Source organism: Panthera pardus, unplaced genomic scaffold, assembly GCF_024362965.1.
Source record: "Panthera pardus isolate Hobbes unplaced genomic scaffold, ASM2436296v1 HiC_scaffold_18, whole genome shotgun sequence".
In the NCBI taxonomy this organism is placed as follows: Eukaryota; Metazoa; Chordata; class Mammalia; order Carnivora; family Felidae; genus Panthera; species Panthera pardus.
In genome coordinates, this window is record NW_026526743.1 from 18,197,736 (window position 1) to 18,222,110 (window position 24,375).

At 55.7% G+C, this 24,375-nt stretch overlaps 1 protein-coding gene across 7 annotated transcripts; it reads left to right on the forward strand.

Moving 5' to 3' along the window:
• Positions 1 to 6,458: 6,458 nt before the first annotated feature.
• On the forward strand, positions 6,459 to 21,364 carry DMKN (dermokine). Of its 7 annotated transcripts, XM_053906378.1 has the most exons (22): positions 6,460 to 7,107; positions 7,365 to 7,580; positions 7,705 to 7,764; positions 8,059 to 8,109; positions 8,291 to 8,464; positions 9,146 to 9,202; positions 9,569 to 9,634; positions 9,869 to 9,919; positions 11,465 to 11,512; positions 12,165 to 12,218; positions 13,188 to 13,232; positions 13,379 to 13,426; positions 13,626 to 13,673; positions 16,109 to 16,165; positions 16,459 to 16,506; positions 18,381 to 18,428; positions 18,545 to 18,586; positions 18,925 to 18,993; positions 20,421 to 20,444; positions 20,553 to 20,600; positions 20,888 to 20,924; positions 21,033 to 21,364. In XM_053906378.1, exons 1-20 carry the CDS (start codon positions 6,730 to 6,732, stop codon positions 20,598 to 20,600), a joined length of 1,632 nt encoding a protein of 543 aa, XP_053762353.1. In that variant the 5' UTR covers positions 6,460 to 6,729; the 3' UTR covers positions 20,888 to 20,924; positions 21,033 to 21,364. The 7 variants fall into 7 exon arrangements, with proteins under 7 accessions (XP_053762354.1, XP_053762353.1, XP_053762355.1 ...); XM_053906379.1 differs by lacking the exon at positions 20,888 to 20,924 and having other exon boundaries at positions 6,459 to 7,107; XM_053906377.1 differs by having other exon boundaries at positions 6,461 to 7,107; positions 20,888 to 21,364.
• The last annotated feature ends 3,011 nt before the right edge of the window (positions 21,365 to 24,375 follow it).

Sequence of the window (24,375 nt, forward strand, 5' to 3'; positions counted from 1 at the left end):
GGGGGCGGGGCATCTGCAGGGGAGGACTGCAAACATGGCTTCCGGCTCCAAAATTCCATCACTTGTGGGGCCAAAAATTAGAGACGAAAATTGCCCTCGGGGAATTTACAGGCTTCCTGGGGATACAAGGCATATAAACAGAATATGAAAACAAATACAAAGCAATGCCTCGGTGAGAACTAAACGCCACACCAGGAGGGGCGGGGCCTGCATGGTGACCTTCCTGACCCTTCTGGTTAACTGCATTTTTCCGGATTTGCAGAATACCATCATTTTTATCACATAGGGTCCTTCCCTTCTCCGGCGATATTTTGATTTGAAAATATTTCAAATGTAAAGATTTTTTTTTTTTTTTTTTGAGTGAAAGAGTGTGAGCTGGGGAGAGCGGCAGAGGGAGAGAGAAAAAGAATGTTAAAAAAATTCTTTTTTAATGTTTATTATTTATTTTAGAGAGGGAGACAGAATGTGAGCCCGGAGGGGTAGAGAGAGAGGGAGACACAGAATCCGAAGAGGTTCCAGGCTCTGAGCTGTCAGCACAGAGCCTGATGCAGGGCTGGAACTCACAAACTGTGAGATCATGACCTGAGCCAAAGTCGGATGCCCAACTGACTGAACCACCCAGGCGCGCGCGCGTGCACACACACACACACACACACACACCCACAGAGGATCTTAAACAGTCTTCATGCTCAGCTGGGGCCTGATGTGGGGCTTGTTGCCATGACCCTGGGATCATGGCCTGAGGCAAAATCAAGTCTGATGCTCAGCCAACTGAGCCACCCAGGTGCCCCCAAGATGAAAGAATTTTATAGTGAATACCTGTATACCCACCATTTAAAATCTGCCATTAACATTTTACTCTGCATGGGGTGCCTGGCCAGCTCGGTTGGCGGAGCATGCGACTCTTGATTTCGGGGTTGTGAGTTCAGGCCCCCCACACCGGGTGTGGAGCCTACTTAAAATAGCTTTAAAAAAGTATAAATTCATTTTACTCTGATTGCTTTCTGACACATCCATCTGTCACGTGTCTATCCATCTAGCCACACATCAATATGATTTTTTTAAATGTTTATTTTTGAGAGACAGAGCGCAAGTGAGCAGAGGAGGGTCAGAGAGAGAGGGGGACAGAGGACCTGAAGCGGGGTCCGTGCTGACAGCAGAGAGCCCGATGTGAGACTCAAACTCACGAACAGAGAAGCGCGCGTTCATATTACGCATCTACTGAGGGTCTCCTCTGTGCTGGAGCTCGTTTCATACAAACTGGAGGAGTCCCTTCTGGAAAGGGCATGTTCAAGGGCATCATTCTTTCCTAAAGGCAAAGCTTTCAGTGCTCTTATTTGTGTGCACATTTTCTTGCTGGTCTGCCTGCATGGGTCCTGAAGGTGCCAGGGATATGGGATAATCATGTGCGTGGGGAGTGTCAATCCCGAGAGGCTTCTGGGAAACAAGGGCTTCTCAGGTTTCGAAGAGGCATGGCTCACCTCGGCCTCGGCCTCGGGCCTGGTGTGCGGTTCCCTATGCTGGGAATATTCTCTGTGGCCCTCCCATCCCCTGCGTTGGCTCCTCCTTACCCTTCAGGTCTCAGCTACCTCGGCCACACAAGCCACCTTTGTTAACGCTCTCTCGTGGCTCACCGATCTCCTCTTCATAGTGCTTGTGTAAGCACAGTGTGTAATTACATGTCTACTCGTCTGACGTCCGTTCCCCCCCAGACTGACATGTTCGAGAGGAGAGGTGGAGCCCAGGCACCAGTGGCCGGCAGCTGGTAGGGGGGAGGCTACCGCCTCGAGCAGACTTGGTTTCCCTCTCGGCCATGGAATGAGGGGGGCAGGAACGAGGCGCCTGAGAGAGGCAGGTGGAGGCAGGCTAGGGGGTGAGGAGAGGAGGGGCCGGTTTCTGCAGCCGGGGAAGTACAGGGAGGGGAGCTTGGGCGGGACCCTCACAGCCCTCTTTTACTGGGTGCTGACTCCGGCTGTGCCGAGCGCTCACCCACATGATTCATCCCGCGCTCACAAGCGCCCACGTGAGGCAGGTACCGTGATGGTCCCCCTCCCGGGCCGAGGCCACCCAGCTGGTAAGTGGCAGTGGCCCGGCTCCTAGTCAAGAGCGTCTCCTTGCTGGTGGTCGCTGCTCGCGAGGTGGCCTGCTTCCCGGGGACCCTTGGGGAGGAGGAGGGGACTGCTTCAAAATAAGTCCTTTTAAAAATTAAGTTTCTTTCTTTTTTTTAATTTCTTTTTTTCTCTTTTTTTTTAAAGTTTATTTTGAGGGGAAGAGAGTGCCAGCATGGGAGGGGCAGGGAGAGAGAGAGAGAGAGGGAGAGAGAGAATCCCGAGCAGGCTCCACACTGTCAGCTCAGAGCCCTACCTGGGGCTCAACCCTTGAACAGTGAGATCATGACCTGAGCTGAAATCAAGAGCTAGACGCTTTTTTTTTGAGAGGGCACAAGTGACTGAGGGGCAGGGGGACTGGAGAGAGAGAGACTCCCACGAGGGGCAGAGAGAGAGAGAGGGAGAGAGAGAAGTGGGGCTCACCCAAAGTGGGGCTCGAGCTCGCCTGATGTGGGACTTGCGCTCACCAACCGTGAGATCGTGATCTGAGCTGAAGTCAGATACTTAACGACCGAGCCACCCTGACACCCCTCTTTTTTTTTTTTTATTTTTAGAGAGAGAAAGGGAGAGAGCGTGTGAGCAGAGGAGAGGGGTAGAGGGAGAGAGAGAATGAGAATCTTAAGCAGGCTTCACGCTCAGTGCGGACCCCAACGTGGGGCTCGATCCCACGACCCTGGGATCATGACCTGAGCTGAAATTAAGAGTTGGACACTCAGCCGACTGAGCCACCCAGATGCGCCGAAAAAATCAAGTGTCTGCTTTGGGCCATTTCAGGAGGTGCGTGTGTGCCTGTGTATGTGTCTCAAAGTTAAACCGCCAAGAGAATATTCCAACATCAACATGCCCCACGCTAGCAAGAACACATATTGCATTCACCTCACCCTCACGTTCCCGCCTCTTCCAGACAAGGAAACCGCTGCACAGGGGGTGAAGATCACAGCTAAGAAGGGGCGGGCTTAGGATTTGCAGCCAGTCTCCGGGACAGGTGCTGTGCACAGGCGAGCCAGTCAGATGCCAGTCGGAGGCCCAGGACACCACAGAGACGCCACCCAGACCCAGGGCTTCATCTCCTCTTTCTACTGGAGTCCAGCTTCCGTCCTCCCCCCGCAGCCTCCTTCCTGGTCTCTGTCCCCACATCCTGCCCCCTGTCCCCCAGAGGGACCCCGTTAACACCGAGTCAGACCCCAGCCTTCCTCAGTCAAAACCCTCCGCTGTTTCTACCTCATTCAGAGTCAAAGTCCTCGCAGTGGTCCACGAACCCTCACTGTCCGGGCTGGTTTCTCTTTGACTTCAACTCTTCCCACTTCCCCCTTGCTCTAGCCACGACGGTCCTCAAATGGAGTAAGCAGGCTCCTGCCTCAGGGCCTTTGCACTGCTGTCTCTCTGCTTGGGATCATGGCTCGCTCTCTCACTTCCGTTGGGTGTCAGTTCATAGGTCACATCTCTCAGAGCCTTTCCTGAAATGCTCCCTCTGTCTTCTCTAGTCCCTCACCCCACCGTATTCTCCTCCATTGGTGCTCACCACCCGACGTGTTTATTGTCCCACCTCCTCACAACGAATGGGAGCTCCCTGAGGAGACAGATTTAGATGATCTCCTTCCACCCTGAATCCCCCGCGCCTAGAGCAGCTGTAACGCACAGTAGGTACTCAATAAGGACTTAGTGAATGAATGAAGTAGTGACTTAGAGAGGACCCGCAATCAGAAGGTCCTGGACATGAGGTCGGGCGTGTCGGATTTGCGGCTGTGACGAAGTACAAGAGCAAAGGAGGCTTGGTGACGTAGGAGAGAAAGCTGTTTGGAGGCAGACAGACCTGGGTCAAATTCGGACAGCCCCATTTTGCCATGATCCTTTCTCAAATACGCTATCAGGGGTGTGTTTACCAGCCCTGGGCCTCAGTTACCTCACCTGCAAAATGGGAATAATGCCCATCCCCCACGGTGGTGATAAGAAGTAAGTGAGATTGTGCACGTGGAGGCACTTGGGTTTCTGTTTGGTTCACAACAGGTTCTTTCATCAATATGCCTTCAGACGGTTTCAGGTGGCTTCTCTGGCCCAGAGATGTCTGAAGGTAGTTTTCCCCAGCAGGTAGAACATGGGACTGCATGGGACAAATGTAGGTGGTTCATGAACATGACTTTGAATAAGTCTGAACCGCCCAGTGAGAGACGTACCCTTTTCTCACTTTTCTCCGAAGCTTTCTGATTATGTTAAAGAGGAAGGCTCAATTTCTGTGCTGGCGTTCCTTGACCTCCCTCATACTTGCTAATCTCCTCTTTTATTTTTTTTTTTTAATGTTTATTTATTTATTTTTGAGAGAGAGAGAGAAAGCAGGGGAGGGGCAGAGAGAGAGAGAGAGAGAGAGAGAGAGAGAGAGAGAGAGAGAGGGGGGCATCCCAAACAGGCTCCATGCTGTTAGTGCAGAGCCTGATGCAGGGCTGAACCGTGAGATCATGACCTGAGTGGAGATCGAGTTGGACGCTTAACCGACTGAGCCACCCTGGTGCCCCGCTAATCTCCTTTCTTAACAAAGGAGGTACAGGAGCTGCAGCCAGCTACAATGTAACACCACTGTTTGCTTCTCGCCCTGTTTTCTGGTACTATCTGTCTAGGGGTAAGCGATCCTGTCTTTCCTCCTACAGAAGCGACATAGAATACACTTAAGAAAGTAAGCTGGCTTAAGGAAAAATATTAGTAATAGAGCTAGGATGGAGGGCGGATACATGCCACTGTGAGGGTGGTGTCCCAGGAGGAAAGTGTGGGAGGGAGTCTCTGAGTCAGGGAGTGTGCCGACTCCAGCCCCACGGTCCTGCCCTTGGAAATGGAAGCAGCAGGCTCAGGGGCCGGTGTCCATCCGGAGGCCTCAGATTTACTCCAGCTCCCGGCCCCCCCCCCCCCCCCCACGAGGCCCCGGGGCAAAATCACAGCCAATTCTATCCGGATGAGAATGAAGGTTTTGACAGGCAAGGGGGGAGGTCTGAGACAGATGATGACAGAAAATGCTGGCAGCAGGGCAGGCCTGGGCTTGGCTCTGGCCCTACCCCACACCCACCCCACACACTCACCGCTCCCCTCTGAGCCCCAGATTCTTGGTCTCTACATGGGGTTACAGTGAGACCAGCTCCCAGGGCTGTGTGAGCCTTGAAGTGCTTAATCCAGCACCGGGCACATAGAAGGCCCTTGACAAACTGAAGTTGCCACGATGATTATATTGTTATTCCCACTGCCACCATTATGATTATCATTAAACAGAGGTAATGACAACAGGTAGGGCTGCCCGGGACAGACCGGGACCGTGTTTACACGGTGAGACGATGTTACAAGGTGGGGTGCGGGTGCTGGGGTGGAGAGAGACTGACTGAGAGGCATTGAGAAAGGCGGATGGAAACCGGCCCCTCCTAACTCGGTGATGAGTCCCAGTGATACAAGGCCAGGGACAAGTGGGAGGACCCCGGGCCCTGGGAGCAGAGAGGCGGCCCCGGGTGCTACTAAACCGGGTGAGAGGGCAAGACGCCCAAACTCTGTGTCCTGAGCCCAGATGTGGGGGGGTGGGGGGCCCTCACGCCGACCCCTCCTCCCTTGCTGGTGCAGCCCAGGCCCGGCGGAGACGGGTGGGTGGGGCGAGCAGCAGTCCAGGCCTCCCAGGAGGCTGTGAGCTCACACACGTGCCCCCAGTGGGCCAGGTAAACAGGATGGGTGCCTGGGTCAGCTGCTTCCTCCCACTCATTCCCTGGGGGTGGCTGGCCCGCCCAGCTCCCCTGCTCCGCACCCAGCTTTCTCAGCCAAGAGCAGCCCGAGTGCTGAGACGCCCTGGTGACCGCTCTGGGGCTGGCCACTTCCTTCCCCGGCACCCGGGGTCCCCACTGAGGGCAGCCTCACAGCTCCCAGGCCCTCTGCGGGCTGGAAGGTACAGGAGAAGGTGAGGACAGTCACCTTTAGGTGACAGTATGGGCGGGAAGACAGATGGGAGAGACAAAGGCCACCAAAACCAAGGCAGCAAGGCCAAGAAAGGGCACCTGCCTCTCATCCTGGTGCCCCTGACCCAGGCTGGCTTCCACCTAGTGGGTCCCGCCCCACTGGGTTCCTACGCTGGCCTCCCTGGTTGGGTCCTGCCTGTGGTTCCTCTCTCCTCAGTCCCCTCCATCCCACCACCTCTAGGAGACGCCAACCACCTGTCTCCTCGGATGCCCCCATCCCCACCCTGCGCCCCAAATTCCTAAGGTTGGGAAATCGGAACACTTTTGCACCTGCCTCATCCCATGTCTCCCTCCCTCCCTGATGCTTGGGCTCCCTCTCTGTTTCAACACAGATTCTCGGACTCACAATTACAGCTCATTACCCTATCGGTGGCTGGCCCTGAGTCACGAGGGAGGGACACAGGGCTGCCCAGCCCTGCCACCTTCTCCCAAGCTGCAGTATAAGGAGTAGAGGCAGGGAGGAGGACTCTGGGAAGGCAGGGGAGTCTGGGAAAGGAGGGAGAAGGCTGCACACCTAGAGGGAGGGAGAAGTCCGAAGGAAGAAGAGAACAGAGGAGACCACGCAGCAGGGAGGAGGAGACAGGGCAGAGAGAAATAAATTCGGGTGGGAAGAAGGCAGGAGGGAGAGAAGGAGCGAGGCGGAGATGAGGTTGCAGGGCTCCCTGGCCTGCCTCCTGCTGGCCCTGTGCCTGGGCAGCGGGGGGGCCGGCCCGTTGCCAAAAGAAGGGGAGGGTGCGGGAGCAGGTGTCGAGGAGGCCGTGGGACACGGGATGGGAGACGCCATTGGAAAGGGGGTGGGAGATGCCATCAGCCAAGGAGTCGAAGAGGCTGCTGGCAAAGGGACCGGAGAGGCCTCCGGCTCTGCAAGCAGGGGGGCCACGAGCCGTGGCGCGGAGGAGGCAGCCCACGTCCTTGGGAACCCTGGGGGTGAGGCAGGCAGGCAGGCTGAGAACATCATTCGCCGCGGAGGAGATGCGGTTCACAGCTCCTGGCAGGGCGTGCCTGGCGGCAACGGTGCTTGGGTGAGTAGCGGGAAGCTGGGTGTGGAAATGGGAGGCCGTGGGCCCCCGGGCTGAGAGTCTTGGAGCGGGTTGGAAGGGTGACCCATGGGAAGGAAGGTCTCTTACTTGTGGCTGTCTGCGGTGGTTTCCCTCCACGTGATGCGGCCTTCCTCTGCCGCCTTGGGGTCTCCGTCCCCCTGCCTCGGCCTTTGTCCCGCCCTCCCCTGTCACCAGGCGGATGGTCACGCACACTAAGTGTGGGCGCGTTGCTCTTGCAGGGAACCCATGGCCAACCTCCCTCTGGAGGCCATGGCATCTTTGGCTCCCAGGGTGGCTTTGGAGGCCACAGCCAGGGCAACCCTGGAGGCCCGGGGACTCCTTGGGGCCAGGGATACCCCGGAGGTTCAGATGGCAGCTTCGGAACCCACTCTCAGGGAGGCGCCTGGGGCCAAGGAGCCAACGGAGGATCTTTGAACTTGGGGCCCAACGCTCAGGTACGGTAACCACCCCAGCCCTGATGCTCGCCACCTCCCGCCCTTCGAGCCCACAGTCCCCACGCCTCCCTCATCTGCTGGTCAGTCCCCATCAGTCCCCCGCTCAGCCTGCCCCTCTCTGCAGGGGACCGTGGTCCAGCCCGGGTACAGCTCAGTGAGAGGCAGCAGCAACTCACACACAGAGGTGAGGGGACGGGTGTGGGCAAAGCAGAGGGTGTTCGGGTGCGTGGGACAGAAAGGAGGCGAATTGAAGAGGAAAGAAAGAAGGATTGGGGCGGGGTGGGGGGAGCGGACTGAGGGACAAGGCAGCTTGGACAGGGAAGAGGCGGGCCGGGCCAGGTGACCAGGAGGAGGGGAGGGGAGTGGGACGGGGAGTGGGGGAGAAACACGTGGGGAAAGGGGCCAAGCCGCAGGAAGCGGGAGAGCCCGGCCGCGAGGGCAGGGGCTCTGACTGAGGTCTGGAAACTCTCCCCTGCAGTGCACCAACCCCCCGCCGTCCGGCTCAGGCGGAAGCTCTGGCAACTCCCGGGTAAGGGGACAGGCGACTGGGCGGCTGGGGGCATTTTGCACAGCGGATGATGGAGTCTCTGCTCCCCTGAGACCGTGCAGGGAATGTGCCTGAGCAAGAGGGGGAGGGCGAGGGGGAGGGGAGCAAATGATCCTGATGTTCTCGACTCTGGTTCTCACTCTGGTCTCTTCCTGCCCCTCAGGGAAGCGGTGGCAGCGGCGGTGGCAGCGGCGGTGGCAGCAGCAGTGGCAGCGGCGGTGGCAGCAGTGGTGGCAGCAGCGGTGGCAGCGGCGGTGGCAGCAGTGGTGGCAGCAGCGGTGGCAGCAGCGGTGGCAGCAGCGGCGGCAACGGTGGCAGCAATTATGGGCCCAGCTGGGTGAGTCCTGCTCCCCCTTGAAGGCAGAGGTGCAGCCCGGACCCCAGCGGTCCCTGCGGAGGAGACAGCCTCCAAGGTCTTCCCGAACGCTGGCATCGCTGTGGCCCCGTCCTGGGCCCCTCGGCCCCTGCACCCCACCTTCCCGGCCTCAGCAGGCGGGGTTCCTTACACACACCCCCTAGGTCCCCACAAGGGGTGCCCTGCCTGCTGCCAGCTCACGGGGCTCCCGTGTCTTCTGCTCCACGCGGGTGGGGTGCTCTCCCTCCCGTCTCACCCACTGCTGTGCCAGTGTCCACTGGGCAGATCTGACAAGAGACGGGGATGGCAGACGGAAGGAGAGGGGTGGACACGGGAAAACAGGACACCTGCTTGGGAAGCTCCCCGGGGAACAGGGGCAAGCCTGTCGCACACATGGAGAGAGGACATTTATGGAGCCGTGGTGTAGATGACACTGATACATACGGGACACGTGGGGCCCCTACAAAAGGGGTGAGGGGCCAGGAGGGGACCACGGGCTCAGCGTGGGCTCTCCCACGGAGGGGTCTGCCGTGGGGAGCACCATCGGCTTCCTTAGATATCTGGGAAAGGTGTCAGGCCACAAGAGGGAGGTGACTAGGACGAGCCAGGCCACGTAAACTGCTGTAATTTACTGCTCCTTGTACTACCTGCTTCCCCATCCAGGACCGTCCCTTAGAAAATTCTAGGAATTTTGATCAAAGCAGCTACTCAGGCTCCCAGGTAATTACGGATCTAGGGGTCCCTTCCCCTTTCCAGGTTCCAGGAGAGGGGGAGAGGAGGAGAGTCAGGAGGACAGACGGAGCCCCTGGGTGCCAGGGTCAAGGCTCTTCACTTCTGGCCTGTGGGGTGGGGGAGGGAAGAGGAGACAAAAGCTTGGAATCCCCAAACTGGCCCACATTTCCAAATACACTTGGCCACACGGACCTTTGTGCCCCGAATAACTTCCCTCGGTGACTGGCTAGCTAAAGACGGGAAGAGATGGAGGCTGGGGACAGGGGAGTAAAGAGAATCATAACACCCTGGAAACGATCTGGTTCTGGCTGAGTGCTTCGGAGACCCCGTATGGACTCTTGCTTTCCCTCGTAGGGACACACTTCTGGCTCTTCCTCGGGTAGCAGTGGCGGCGGAAGCGGTGGTGGAAATAAACCCGAGGTGAGTGTCCGCTGCGTGCACACCTGCACAGATCTCCCTCCTTTCCCCGGATGGGAGGGAAAAGAGGGGGTGCCGAGGCCCCTCGAATGACGGGAGAGTTGGGAGAGCGACGGCCAGAGCTGAGAGGGGGTGCGCTGCTGGGGGCGGGTGTGGGCTAGCCTTGGGGGTAATGGGGGCTGGGATTGGTTTCCAGGTGGCAACAGAGAGAAAGCCTTCTCTCTCTCTCTCTCTCAGTGTGACAACCCAGGGAATGAAGTCCGCGTGTTTGGAGGATCTGGGGGTCAGGTAAGAGCCAAACTTAGGACTGTGCCCACCCCTGCTCAGCCCCAACTCCGTCTGTGGGGAAGAAACCGAATCTCCAAAATAATAATGACTGGCAAATCCCCACGTGGTGTGCCTCACTTTATACCATGGATGGGGCGGCGAAAAACCACATAGAAACCGGTCCTTTTAGAAACGTCATCATTTCAAATGACCTACACCCACCTGGCCAACAAACAGAGTCCCGTGACCTCTTTGACAGCGTTGGAAACCGTGTGTCGAAAGCGTGCGCTTCCCTCCTGGTTATTCTGGAAATCTGGGCTTTCTGTCAGCACCTGCAGCACTGACGAGAGGAAGTGTTACGCTAAGGTCCCCACCAATCACCTACGGTTCTTGAGGTTCTGAGTCAGCAGGCCTGGGGTGGGGCTGAGATTCTGGTTTCTATCAGGTTCTGGGCAAAGCAGATGGGGCTCGACTGTGGCTGGTGCGAGCGCGGCCGACCATCGGGGAGAAGGCTCCCTGAATAACAGGCTCTTCGGATATTAGAGATACTAACCTCGATGGGTAGACAGGTGTCAGAAAAGCTCCCAGCCTGTAATTCTGTCTCTAGTTTTTTATGTAGCAAAGTCTTAAATATGTAGTCAAACATATCAGTCTTTTCTTCTATGGTTTCTGCTCTTAAGAACACAAAGGCTTTTATTTTCTTCTAGAACTACTTCTATAATTTCATTGTTTCTATTTAACTCTTTAATCCATCTGGACTTGACTTTGCTGTATACAATCTAATCCAGTTCCTCAGATCAGCTGGACTCAACAACCACACTTTGGATCAGAGCTGTGGTGCTCTCTTATGAGGGGAAAATCAGATAAAAACAGAAGGGAGGGAACCAGTGAGGTATAACTGTCCCCCTTACACCCTCCCCCCCCAAAATACCGAACTGGTGTTCCCAGCTGTGTGCACTGAATGATTTCTACCACTGATGTAAAAATGCTGCTTGTAAATACCTTCATATTTTGGGAGAGCTTCTGCAGGGGTTGTACCTTTTTTTTTTTAAGTCTATTTATTTATTTTGAGGGAGAAAGTGTGAGTGGGGGAGGGGAGAGAGACGCAGAGCATAGGTGGGGGAAGGACAGAGAGAGAGGGAGACACAGAATCTGAAGCAGGCTCCGGGCTCTGAGCTGTCAGCACAGGGCCCGATGAGGGGCTTGAACCCATGAACCATGCGATCATGGCCTGAACTGGAGTTGGATGCTTAACCGACTGAGCCACCCAGGCGCCTAGGGAGCTCTACTTGGTTAAACGGGCTCATCTGTGCTGGGCACTGCTTTCTTTATGGCACATGAATATCTACCAGTGCAGGTCCTCCCTTGCTGCCTGTCTTTTCCAGTGTTTTCTCACCTATTCTTAGACACTTACTCTCCCAGATGAATTCCAGGATTATTTTGACATGTTCCAAAAGAGAATCCCATGAGCGTTTATAGAAGAATTGTATTAAATCGGCACCAACATTTGCAGGGATGGACCCAAGATCTAAAACAATGACCTGTGTTTCGTGTCTCATCCTTCAGGGCTTCCAAGGAGGACAGGGAGGGCCCGGCAGCTCTGGTGACATCAGGGTAAGGAGATGACAGGCCTTGAGAGTAGAGACTGGTGGCAGGAGAACGGGATGGTGATCACCTCTGCAGTAGTGATACCAACAGGGCAGATAGTCTCACGTCGCAGCCCAGTCTTGACCTTGGCCCTGGGAATGCATCTTAGTCCCGAGGAGTGGGGGTCTGGAAGCGCCTACCTGTCACTCAGGAGGAGACAAGCCAGGCTACTTCCGGGCCTCCTCGGCTCCCACTGACTCTCCAGCTAGTGTCACCCTTCTGACCAAAGCAAAACATCAGCCCAGCCTGGGCCCTGCAGTTTGAATCACTCTAGTCCAACGGTCTGGCTGGCTTCCACCTCAAAACCAGAGGATAATTCAGATGCTTTGATGGCAAGGACCCTTCCTGGTGGATTTTGGGCAGTTTGCAGACATGAACAGAAAGAGGTGGTTATGTCACCTGTAAGTATCTTAAGTGTGCAATAGCCCGGTCGACAAGAAGTTGAGGCAAGATTTTCCAGGGAAGATGGAGCTGCCCGGGGAGAAGAGCCTCTCTGGGGGTCCCGGGAAATCTCCAGTCCCGATTCAGGAGACCCTTGCCCACATTCTGCTCTCCTGCCCTCTCGTCCCGCATCTTCCCTGCTTCCCCACCGACTCTTCTCCATTTTCTGTCTCCCCAGGAAATAAGCAAAGAAGGCAGTCACCTCGTTGGGGGCTCCCAAGGCAATTATCAGGTGAGCTTATCTCGGAAAGGGACAGCTTTCCGAGAAGGGACGGTGGGGGGTGGGGACAGAGTGCTAAGGGACCAGGAAAAGAAATAGAAGCATCGGTGTCTTCTCGCTTCTGCTCGGAGTCTGTGGCGGGTAACTGTCGGGAGACCAGATGGGGGTCTGGGATCCCTGTCTCCTCCATTCATTCATTCTCTCCTTCCTTTGAATGGCCGTCAGAGCCACGTTATCACTGTGAAGGGAAGGATAGCCGGAGGTAACAGAGGGGTCAAGGGGCTGTATTTGGGAACCACACTTAAGAAGGCAGTGTTGACAAGTGGAAAGGCAGTGAATTTTGAGGTAGTAGTTGGGGGTTCAAATGACAGCTGTATCACCTGTCATCTGTGCATCTTCAGACTGGTCAGTTGACCTCTCTGAGCCTGGGCCTCCTCTTGGGTCAAATGGGGCCAGCAAAGCGAGCAAACTTGCTCACCACCCCCCCACCACCGCCTGAGTTACGGCAGAACTTTCTGCGACCACTAAGGTGGTTCAGAATCTGGACCCTGGAGGCCAACAAGGAGACAGATCCTGAGGCAAGCTGCCGACGGCTCTGACTTTAGTTTCCTTGTCTGTACAGTGGAGACATCTCCACGCAGGAACGTGGCAGGTTAAGGCACCGTGCTAGGCGCCTCGTGGATCACACGTCACATACCAGCAGTGTTTGGGGGGCAGGCTATGCGGGGCTGGGGGGGGGGTGGTGGGCAGAGTCAGAGTGTGAATATGATTCAAGGGACTGGGCAGGGTTATTCTAGGAAGTGGCAAATAGTCCAGGAAGGGGGGCTTCCTAGCTGCTGTGTGAAAAAGAAGAGAAGGTGGCTTTACAGAGAGTACACAGAGCTTGAGCCAAGGCAGAGGTGGTGAGCCAGGAGCAGGTGGCCAGGTGGCACGCGTGACCGGAGGCACAGGCTTTGAAAATCAGTCCCCCTTCCTACCCAGTGGCAAGGGTCCGGTGGTGAAGCTGTCAGTGGGATCAATACCTTGGTGAGTGGAGGCATCACCCCACCTTGGGTCCGGACCGTGGTGTCAGGCAACCCACGGGTCCCCTCCTGAGCCCCAGAGCGCCTGCCCCTGCCTCTGGCTCACAAGCCGGCTTCCCACTCTCATCCCATTTCTCCCTGATGCCTTAGAACTCTCAGACATCTCCTGGGCTCTTCAACTTCGACACTTTCTGGAAGGTGAGTTCGGCCACGTGGCTCTGCTCACTCTGTTGGCAAGGCAAACCCCTGTCCCTCTGCCCCGCAGGCTGAAGTCCTCTTTCCATAACCAACCACCGTCAGTGGTGGACCTTGACCTCTCCTGCCCCGAGGCCCTGAGCCAATTGCATTATGACCCAATTTGCCATTTTCCTTTTTTTTTTTTTCTTTTCCTCTGCAGAATTTTAAATCCAAGCTGGGTTTCATTAACTGGGATGCCATAAACAAGGTAAGGGCTGGAAGGCTATGCCATTCCGATCCCCAGGAGAGAGGGGACTGGAGAAGAGGTGTGGGGACCTGGGGAGATGATGGTGGCCACTAAGGGAGCGTTTTGTCCAGTGCTTAAAAAGAGGGACAGGAATGACGAGGAAGGACAGAGGGGTGGGCTGGGAGTCGGGGATGAGGGAGTGCCTCTTTCGGGTCTCAAGCAGAGGGAAGCTTGAGCTTCTCTGAAGCTCAGTTTCCCCTACGAGACCTGGAAGGTTAAGGGGAGCGTGAAGAGGCCTAGTCCTCGGGAAACCGGAGAGGCCGCAGAGGCCGGGTAGGCGGCGGACTGCACCTTAGTCGGGAGGACCGGGAGGGAGGACCGCCGGCTGAGAGAGGAGGGAGTGTGTCCCAGGTGCCTGCTAGGGGCCAGGCGTGGTGGGCTCCGAGCCTGCGTGATCTTAGGAGGCGCTTGGGGCCCTGAACCCCCTTCTGCTTCCTCCCTGCCCACGCCTTCCACGTTCAGGGGACCCCCTGGCAGGTTGATTTGACACCCGAATAGCAGAGGCAGATAAACAACCCACACAAATACCAAAGGCAGAATTTGCAAATGACGGTCGAGCCGGTGTGCTTTGTTTGATCCACTCTTTTTTTTTTAATTAAATGTTTATTTATTGAGAGAGAGAGAGAGAGAGAGCTCGCCTGCGCGCCCGTGAGAGCATGAGCGGGGTAAGAGCAGAGAGAGAGGGAGAGGGAGAATCCCAAGCAGGCTCCACACTCAGCATGGAGCCCAATGTGGGGCTGGATCTCACCAACCATGAGATCATCACCTGAGCCAAAATCAAGAGTCGGACGCTTAGCCGACTGAGCCACCCAGGTGCCCGGTGATCTATTCTTTTTTTTTTTTTTTTTTAAAGCATTATGAACTAGTTGCCAAAGTTTAAAAACTGAGAGATTTTACAAAATGACTTGGAATTCCGGCTTCTCTTGAAAAATGTGGCAACGCGGGGCCCCTCTTTCCTCGAGCTCCCAGAGACAAGAGCTGAGTGGCCACTGCTTCTTGTGTGTGTGTGTGGGGGGGTGGGGGGGTGGGGGGGTGGGAGGGGCTTGTTCTCCAGGAGCCACAGGCCCCCTGCCTGTCACAATCTCCGAGTTCCTGACCTGTAACAACAGAAACAAGGCGAGGGCCCCTAACCTCTAAAACTGGCAGGGGAACCGAGGTGGCGGTGGCGGTAGGCAGGGAGGCGAGGACAGAGCCCCGCCCTCAGCAAGTCCAAGTCTGCCCCCTGGGGAATAAGGTGGGACAGTGAAAGATACAGGAGGCAGAAGGTCCCAGCGGCAGCGCGGGTCTGGTTTGGATGAACCGCAGGAGCAAATGGACTGTTTCTGTTTTATAGAGAAACAGCCCTCCCCCCCGCAACCCCCAACCCCTATCACGGGGAACTTAGGCCCAGAGGCACATGCTCATACTTCCCCGGGTCCTGGAAGGCAGTCGACATTCTTACACATCTAGGGGGCCGGTAAAAGGAGAGCGCTCACGGTTAGGCAGGATCCATCTGGGGCGGCTTCCCCAGGAGCAGGTCTAGGAAGAAGGGCAGGACAGAGATGGGCAGAGAAGAGAACAGAGAGCCCATCTCCTTCACAAGGAGGGCCAGACTGACCAGTGACGACGAGGAGAATATACGTAACAGTTCTTGGCACGTATGAGGTTTTCAAGCCCAACTGGAATATCCAGATTTGACTGGATGACAGCCGTGGGCAAAAAGATCCCTGCGGATTTCAGCAGCGGAGGCCCGATCCACCCCTGACTTGGCCCACTACGGCCTGATTCCTATTCCTTGAGCTCCCTCTTAGAACTTATTTCTCTGCCCAGGACCAGAGGAGCTTTCGCACCCCGTGACCTCCAGACAAGGAGCTACCAGATGGATGGGAGCCCCCCTCCCATCCCTTCTTAAAACATTGCTATCCCACCGTTAATCTCAACCCTTACCCTCGAAATAAACCTTAGCTGCCCCACACTCCTGGTCTCTGCTCCTTTCTTACGTCTCCACTGTTGTTCCCCAGGGTGCGGGAGGGGGGTGTCTGGAAGGATCAAAGTGCAGCTCTCAGCTTTGGGAAATGGGCTGGAGGCGGAAGGGAAGGTAAAAAGGCAGGAAGTTCTGGGGACAGGTCCTGGTCCTGAGGTTCTGAGTTCTGGCAGAGGCTGGGGGAACAGGGATAGTCAAGAGCATGCGGTATGCGCCTGGGGAGGGGAGCTGGTTAGTGGCGCCCAAGAGCTAGCCTTTCTCTCCCTCTGCTTCCAAAAGCCATTTTCTGGTGTCCCTAAAGACACCCGGCTTCTCTCAAACCTTAGTCACGATGAAATTCTGAAGACCGAGCAGCGGTGGTAGCGGGAACAGGGGCCTAGGTGAGCAGGGGGCCGGGCTCCGTGCTAACCTGCACCCCGCCTTTCCTCTACAGGGCCAAGTCCCGTCCCCCAGCACGCGGGCCCTCCTCTACTTCAGCCGGCTCTGGGAGGTAGGAGACCTCTCACTTTTCAAAGAACTGGGGATCCTGGTCATCTGTCCCTGTCGCCACCTCCCTCCAGCTCCAGCCGCTGTAACAAAATTCACCCTCTTTTCACTTTTGAGATAGCAATCTCACCCATATACCAGAAGCGCCAACACCCTCGAACTCCCCTGTGCTTATTTTCATCTAACCCCCGAACCACACCCAGGCTCCAAAACCCATTCCTGCACATCAGCCCCCAACTTCCCACCAAGCTGCAGCACTCCCTGCTGAGGCCCACTCACCTCTTCTCCTCCCTCCAGGATTTCAAACACAACACCCCTTTCCTGAACTGGAAAGCAATTATCGAGGTAAGGGTGGCAGAACCTTTGGGGTCGGGTGCTCAGCTCTGGGGACGCGGGATCTAGGCCCTGGGCAGGGACGTGTAGACTCGGTCCCCGTTGTTCACCCTCCCTGCTGACGGAGGGTGCCTCCCTCCCTTCCCACTCTCCTCCCTTTCTGCAACGCTGAGTGGGGGTGGGTTGGGAGGGAGAAGCCGTGAGTCACTGGAGAAGGAGTAGGGTGGGCGGTCCTCCCGCCGATAAAAGCTGAGGCCCAGGGCTGGGGCCTCCACAGGCCCAGGAACATGAGGCCAGCCACCGTCTCTGCTCTGCTGCTTTTCCTGCTGGGTGTGGCCTGGCTCAGGGGGAGCCACAGCTGGGTGGGTACTGCAGGGTGAGCAGGTGGCGGGGACACGAGGTGGGGAAGAGGCAGGGGCCTGGAGCTGGGGTCGACTCTCTTCACTGGAAATGGGGCTTTAGGGAGGAAAGCTGGAAGAAAACAGGGAGCACAGGGGGAGAAGGGCAGGTCATGGTCAAGAGCAAGCAGGTGCAGTGAGTCTGAATATCTGGGTTCTGGGAAGGATGGGCAGGACCTCTGGGTCCTGCAGGAGGCCATACCTTGATTCTGTGTGGCCGAGAGCCTTTGGGCTCTGAGGCAAAGGTGCACTCACTCATGCATGTGGGCCAGGCAAGTGAGGCTGGGCAGACGGGGCCATGCGAGGGGGGAGGCCAAAGCCCTTCTGCTGTGTACAGCCACGCGCTCAGGGATGGCCAGTGTGCCATGCCATTTGATGGAAATCTGATTTTTGTTTTATTTCTTTTTTTTTTTTTTTATTTTAGAGAGAGAGAGAGTGAGAGCAGGGCAGAGGAAGAGAGAGAGCACGAGCAGGGCAGAGGGGCAGAGGGAGAGAGAGAGAGAGAGAGAGAGTCTTAAGCAGGCTCCATGCTCAGCACAGAGCCCAACGAGGGGCTCAATCCCACGACCCTGGGATCATGACCTGAGCCACAATCAGGGGTCTGACACTCAACTGACTGAGCCACCCAGGCGTCCCGGAAATCTGATTGCTAGCTGTTCGCAATTAATTTAATTTAAAAATGCAGACCAAGCAAAAACTTTCTGGAGGCCTGTGGTCAAGCAGTTTGTGACCTCAATGTTGGGGCTAAGAGTGGGGCTAAAAATCAAGGGAGTCAGGTGAGAGGAGGAACATCCTAACCCTGTGTGGGGGCAGGTGAGAGTGGGGGCTCCAGGTGGAGGAGGGATGGTCGCAGAAACCGATCTCCTCTCCTCCCGCTGAGAATTCTCCTCTCGCCTTGACTGTGGAGGGGAGACGGCCGCGCACCTGTGCCTCACCTGGCTTCACGGGCTTCCTTGTGTTTCTCCCCTTTCTCTCTGGCCCAGAGCTAATCTAATCACCCCGCTTTGCCTCCATGTGCTGAGGGTAAGAGCCCGTCCTTCCAGGAACCCTGTGGGAACAGCGTTTGTGAACAGGGATTGCAGGGCCCAAGGAAGGAGCAGGGCTTGGTGTTGGCAGAACGTGGGCTGGGCTGAGGTGCGCGCCTGCCCCAAGGAAGCCCGTGGGGGCACCGCTCGCTTGCCATCAGTCCTGCTCAGTCCCGGGCCAGTCTGCCTCAGCCCCAGCTGCACGGTGGGGGTGGTGTTGCCTCGCTCCCCCACACTCAGTGTGGAAACCTGTCCTGTATCTATCGGGGCCATCAGTTTCCTCCGGGCTCCCTGCCTTCTCTGTAGGTAGCGCTGATCACGGACCACGGACAGGGGTGCGGTGGGGTGGGCGGGGGTGGGTGCTCCGGCACGAGGGCCGAGCCTGGGCAGCAGGCTCGACTCTGGCAGGGCCGGAAGGACCGTGGACGAGGCCACCCTAACTGTGGCTCCCTCTCCCTTCCAGGGCGCCGATGCGTCATCGCTCCAGAAGAGGTCGGGCGGCGCCGGTCAGGTGAGTCCGCCCTTTTACCTGCCTTCGACGGCCCTTGGTCCCTCTCGGTCTTGTTCTCAGCGCTGGCCAATCTGAAACCCTCTCTCCTTCACACCCCCATTCTGTCATTTTCTCAGTCTGGCACGGGATGGCAAGAGGTGGCGGCCGTAACTTCTAAGGTAAGACATCCGTCACTGGGCCGCCGGGTTCAGGCCTCACTTATTTCCTTGGTGTCCTGCCCTCATCTCCTAAGTGACACTTGAGGAGCTGGGAGAGGTACCGGGAAGGAGGAGGCAGGGCCATTCGGGAGACGACCGCAAAGTGAGGTGAGGCTGCGGGCTCTGGCTGGCCCGAGGAGACTCTATAGAAAAGAACGCATGACACAAGGAAGCAGGGGCTCGGGGACAGCTCTGGCCCAGGCAGGGAGGTGGGGTGTTTATTCCACAGCAAAATGCCCTCCCCCTCTCCTGCCCCCCGCCCCCGCCCTCCTCCCCACTCTCTGGTTTTCTTTCCGCAGCACAACTATAACCAGCAGGCACACCCTACTCCTTCTGGTGGGCAGTACTCAGCCAAGATCCCTTCTAAGGTAAGGCTCCAAGTGCCCCGTTTCCTCACTGGGGTGGCTGCCAGGTTTAGCTGAGGCCGAATCCTGTTTGTTTTGAAAGTCTTGTCTGCGAGGAGACTCGGGCTCCCTGAGAGCACTTTGGAAGCGATGGGTGAGAAGAACACGGAATCTTCCACGGAACATTCGGTGTTCTTCACACGCACCCACTCGGAAAAGGTTACAAGGTAGCAGTGGCTGCATTGCAGGCGGAGGAGAAAACTGGGAATGAATATCCTCTCAAAGAGGGATATAAAAGTCACATGACACACAGGAAAAGGAGCAGCCTTTGCTTTTTTGTTTTTAACGTTTATTTATTTTTGAGAGAGAGATAGAGTGTGAGCGGGGGAGGGGCAGAGAGGGAGGGAGACACAGAGTCCGAAGCAGGCTCCGGGCTCCGAGCTGTCAGCACAGAGCCCGACGCGGGGCTCGAACCCACAGACCGTGAGATCATGACCTGAGCCGAAGTCGGACGCTTAATTGACTGAGCCTCCCAGGCGCCCCAGCAGCCTTTGCTTTTAGTGTCTGTTTCCTCCACCTCTTTGCTGATTTCGTGGAGGGTGGGGGGAGAGGAAGGCACACCAGCACTTGGGCGGCTTGGGGGCGGGGGGCTTGCCCAGAAACTTTTGGCTGGTGGGAAAATTAATGCTTCATTCCACAAAAGAAGTAATAGGAAACAAACAAACATACAAACAAACCCTGAGAAGGGGCCCCTGGGTGGCTCAGTCTGTTAAGCGTCTGACTTGGTTTGATCTCACAGTTTGTGATCATGATCTCACAGTTTGTGAGTTCGAGCCCCACCCCGGGCTCTGTGCTGACAGTGTGGAGCCTACTTGGGATTCTCTCGCGCACTCTCTCTCTCTCTCTCTCAAAATAGATAAATAAACTTAAAAAAGTAACAACAACCCTGAGAATTTTGTTTCATTCAGTTACAAGGGAAGCCATCTTACAGACTCAGTAAATGAATGTGCTAAGTACTAATTAGGCTGGTGAAAAAAAACAGGCCCTATTCCCCTCCAACTCTCAGAATGAGGAAGCCCCTGCCCTCGCGGCCGGACTTTTACTGAGAGATCAGAAGTCACCTACTGACTGGAAGCAGGTGACAGAGCAGCCAGCGCTGCCCGTGGGTGCCCACTCGCCAATTTCTACCCGCCCAGTGACAGGGGGCACCCACCTTTCAGTCTGCCTGGCCAGCGTGTGTCATCTTGGGTCAGACGTGTGCAGGCTGATGAGTCCGCTTTGAAAAAAAAGTCCGTGGGCTGAACGTCCACAGTCAGACCCAAGGACCTTTGCCAAGATCTTGGTCTGAGCCCTCCCCTGCCCTGGGGTCCCTCCTGAGCCCTGAGGACGAGGCCGAGGACACGGAGGGCCCTGTGGCGCCCCCATCATCTCCTCTGATCTTCTCTTTACAGGGGGTAGCCACGCCTTCTTCCTCGGTGAGTACCAGGGCGGGGAAAACGTGGCTCTTGAGACAAAGGGTCTGAGGCCAGAGGGTGTGCAGGAGACAGGGTGACGTCCACTCAGACGTTCTCCTTGTCCCGCAGGCTTCCCGGGTGCAGCCTGGCCTGCTGCGGTGGGTGAAGTTCTGGTAGGTGAGTATCCGAGCGAGCCGCACGAGCCATGGTCACCCGGGGGTGCACTGAGGTCCCTGCATCTGCTTTGTTTTGCGTGGAAGCTCCACGGGCACTGAGGAGGAGCCCCTCGTGTGGCCTGTGGAGGAAGACTCATAAGGAAACGGGAGCACCCTCTGAGTGCCGAGTGCGGGCCTGACAGGAGGAGAGGTTGAGGAAGGGTCTGGGGTGACAGGTGCGGAGGAAGTGAGTCGCCAGGGCGGAGGTGGTACGAGATGACCTGGGCAGAACCACAAAATCTGTTTCAGGGAGGAGCAAGAGCGAGGGGACCCGCAGGCGAGACAGGTGGGACGCCGCGAGATTTCGGGAGCACCGAGACTGGATGAAGGGGACACCTGGTTTCAGCAGATTCCGGAGTAGCCACGGGCTACCGTTTGCTCTTTTCTTTTTTAGAAGATTATTTCCAGTCATGACTGAGGCCCCGAAAAACGTCAGTCTTCGAGGAGCCCGACCGGCCCCGTCCCTAGCTCTCCCCTCCCTGTGTCAGGCTTGGTCTAGGTGCCGACACCTGTTTTTTCCAGGTTGGGGACCAAGTCTGTCTGTCCCTTGTATCTTGCAACCGCACTGTGGGGTCTCCGTGACCAGCAACTTCATCAGATAAACCCGCCACTTTTCTTCACCTACTCCGTTTTGTGACCTGAAGTCGGTGTGACAGTTCTTCAGAAGAAGCTTCTTCTCCTCCTGAGTTTCTTTATGGAAATAAAACCCGAATCTTGTTTCCCTAAGATTTCTCACACTGTATTCTTTAATGTTGTGCTGGTGGCCGGGACCAGGGAGGACGGAAGTGATTTAGGGGTAGATGACGTGGCTTCCCGCCGACAGTGGCATACCAGATGGGGGGGTGGGGGTGGGGCTACTGACAAGCAGTAGCTAGCTGATGCCACTGTGCCTCAGTTTCTCCATCTGTAAAAAATCATCTTTGTCCAGTCTGCGTCCGAATGCTGTGCCCCTGAAGGTGAGGAACTCACAGGTGTGTTGCTAGCCTGAAAAGGCAACACGGAAGCGATTCACATCAGGAGGTTGGGGTAAAGAGCTTTTCAAGAGAGGAGGCCAGTCCCAGAGGGTCAGGAAGGGGGCAAGAATAGGGGCCGGGGGCCTAGCAGAGCATATGCCTCGTAAACACAAGGCCTTGTCTGCCTTGTAAATACACTGAGGTGTGGATGAATGAGGTCGTGTGCTTAGGAAGTTGTGGGCAGGAGGCTCATACCCAGTGCTTTAGCTCTGTGTCTCTGGGAGGCAGAGGGGGTGGTGGAAACTTCTACTCCATTAACGTACCAAGGAAACAGGCAGAGGTCCTTGGTGCAGGCGGAGGCCAGGCTTATCACAAGCCTACGAGCTCTGCAGACACGGCCGGAGAGTCTGTACTCAGAGTCTCTGAGCCAAAGTCTCATCCAGGCTGTAGAATGTGCCCCAGTTAGGGAGTCCCCACCAATCATCTCCCACATTCCTGCGGGGACCCAGGAAGTAAAAGAAGGACAGGAAGCTCCCTTCCAGCCTCGGTGACATCCCCCCCCCCCCGCCCGCCACCTCCAAGACCCCAGGTTCCCTGAGTGCATGGTCCGACTGCCTCGGTCATTGTTCCGCCCCCGCACTGACCACAGGGCCTTGGCACAGGCGAGGCCTCAAATAGTCGATGAATATATTTATTCATTTATTAAAGATATATATATTCATTTATTAAAGAATATATTTATTCTTTTATTAAAGAAACCTGGCCCAAAATGGACCTGGGGAACCTGTCTTGATCAAAGCCATCTGGCTGAGAGAAAGACGAGGACTATTCCTATTTTCACGTTTGTCCTGATTTGGGGGCTACCGCTTTATACAGACATACCTCATCTGATCGCGCTTGGTGGCTGTTACATTTTTTACAACTTGAAGGTTCGTGGCAACCCCACCTCAAGCGAGTCTATTGGCGCCATTTTTTCCGATAGCATTTGCTCACTTTGTGTCTCTGCATTACATTTTGGTAATGCTTGAAATATTTCAAACTTCTTCATTATTCTTATATTTGTTTCGGCGGCCTGTGATCGCCATGTTTGACGTTACTGCTGTAATATCGTGGGGCAGGTACCATTGGCGTCACCCCTAGAAGACGGCAAACTTAAGCCGTAAATGTCGTGCGTGTACCCCACTGACGGCCGTTCCCCTCTCTCCCCTCCTTGGGCCTCTCTCTTCCCTGAGACACAACAATATTGAAATTAGGCCAATTAATAACCCCACACGGGCCCCTGAGTGTCCGAGTGAAAGGAAGAGTCACACGTCTCTCACTTGAAATCGAAAGCTGGAAATGATTCAGCCTAGCGAGGAAGGTAAAAGCCAAGACAGGCTCTTTCGCCAGTTGGCCATTTGCGAACGCGAAATAAATGTTCTTGAAGGAAACGAAAAGTGCTACTTTAGTGAGGATGTGAACAAGAAGGCAGACAGCCTTGTTGCTGAGGTGGAGAAAGCCGGAGTGGTCTGGACAGAAGGTCAAACCAGCCACGGCATCCCCTTAAGCCAAAGCCTCATTCAGAGCGTTCTCTTCGATTCTCTTCAATTCTGTGAAGGCTGAGAGAGGTGGGGAAGATGCAGAATAGTTTGAAGCTGGCAGGGGTTGGCGCATGAGCTTTAAGGAAAGAAACCTTGACACACAAGTGCAAGGTGAAGCAGCACGTGCTGATGTAGAAGCTGCAGCACGTCCTCCGGAAGGTCTAGCTAAGATCATTCATGAACGGGGGTACACTTGACACATTTTCAGTGTAGGTGAAACAGCCTTCTCTTGGAAGGAGACGCCGTCTAGGGCTTCCTGGGCTGGAGAGAGGTCAATGCCTAGCTTGAAAGCTTCAAAGGACAGGCTGACTCTCTTACTGGGGGCGAGCGCAGCTGGCGACTTTAAGTCGAAGCCACTGCTCATTGACCATTCTGAAAATCCTGGGGCCCGTGAGAATTCTCCTCCATCTACTCTGCCGGTGCTCCGTAGAGGGAACGACAAGGCAGGATGGCAGCATGTCTGTTTCCGACATGGTTTACTGAACACTTTAGGCCCAGTGCTGAGACCTACCGCTCAGAAAAAAAAAAAGATTCCTTTCAAAGTATTACTGCTCACTGACAATTCACCTGATCACCCAGGAGCTCTGATGGGATGTGTAACGAGATTCATGAGGTTTTCATGTCTGCCAACACAATATCCCTTCTGCAGCCCATGGATCAAGGAGTAATTCTGACTTTCGAGTAATATTATTTAAGAAATACATTTTGTAAGACTACAGTTGCCATAGATCGTGGATCCTCTGATGGATCTGGGCAAAATACATTGAAAACCTTTTGGAAGAGATTCATCATTCCAGATGCCATTAAGAACATTCGTGATTTGGGGTGCCTGGGTGGCTCAGTTGGTTAAGTGTCCGACTTCAACTCAGGTCATGATCCATGGGTTTGAGCCCCGTGTCGGGCTCTGTGCTGACAGCTTGGAACCTGGAGCCTGCTTCTGATTCTGTGTCTCCCTCCCTCTCTCTCTCTGCCCCTCCCCCACTCGCTTATGCTCTCTCTCTCTTTCTCTTTTAATAAACATTAAACAAAAGACTTTTTTAAAATGCTAGTTCCTCGAGGGGTGCCTGGGTGGCTCTATCGGTTGAGCGTCTGACTTCAGCTCAGGCCATGATCTCACAGTCTGTAAGTTCAAGCCCCATGTCAGGCTCTGTGCTGACAGCTCAGAGACGGGAGCCTGCTTCAGATTCTGTGTGTCTCTCTCTCT

Bases quoted from the DNA above. Each gene is read 5' to 3' on its own strand.
- DMKN (XM_053906379.1), top strand. From the start codon at position 6,730: ATGAGGTTGCAGGGCTCCCTGGCCTGCCTCCTGCTGGCCCTGTGCCTG. The intron at 16,507-18,380 runs GTAAGGGTGGCA...TCTCCCTTCCAG, and splicing joins ACTGGAAAGCAATTATCGAG to GGCGCCGATGCGTCATCGCT. The intron at 18,429-18,544 runs GTGAGTCCGCCC...TCATTTTCTCAG, and splicing joins GGTCGGGCGGCGCCGGTCAG to TCTGGCACGGGATGGCAAGA.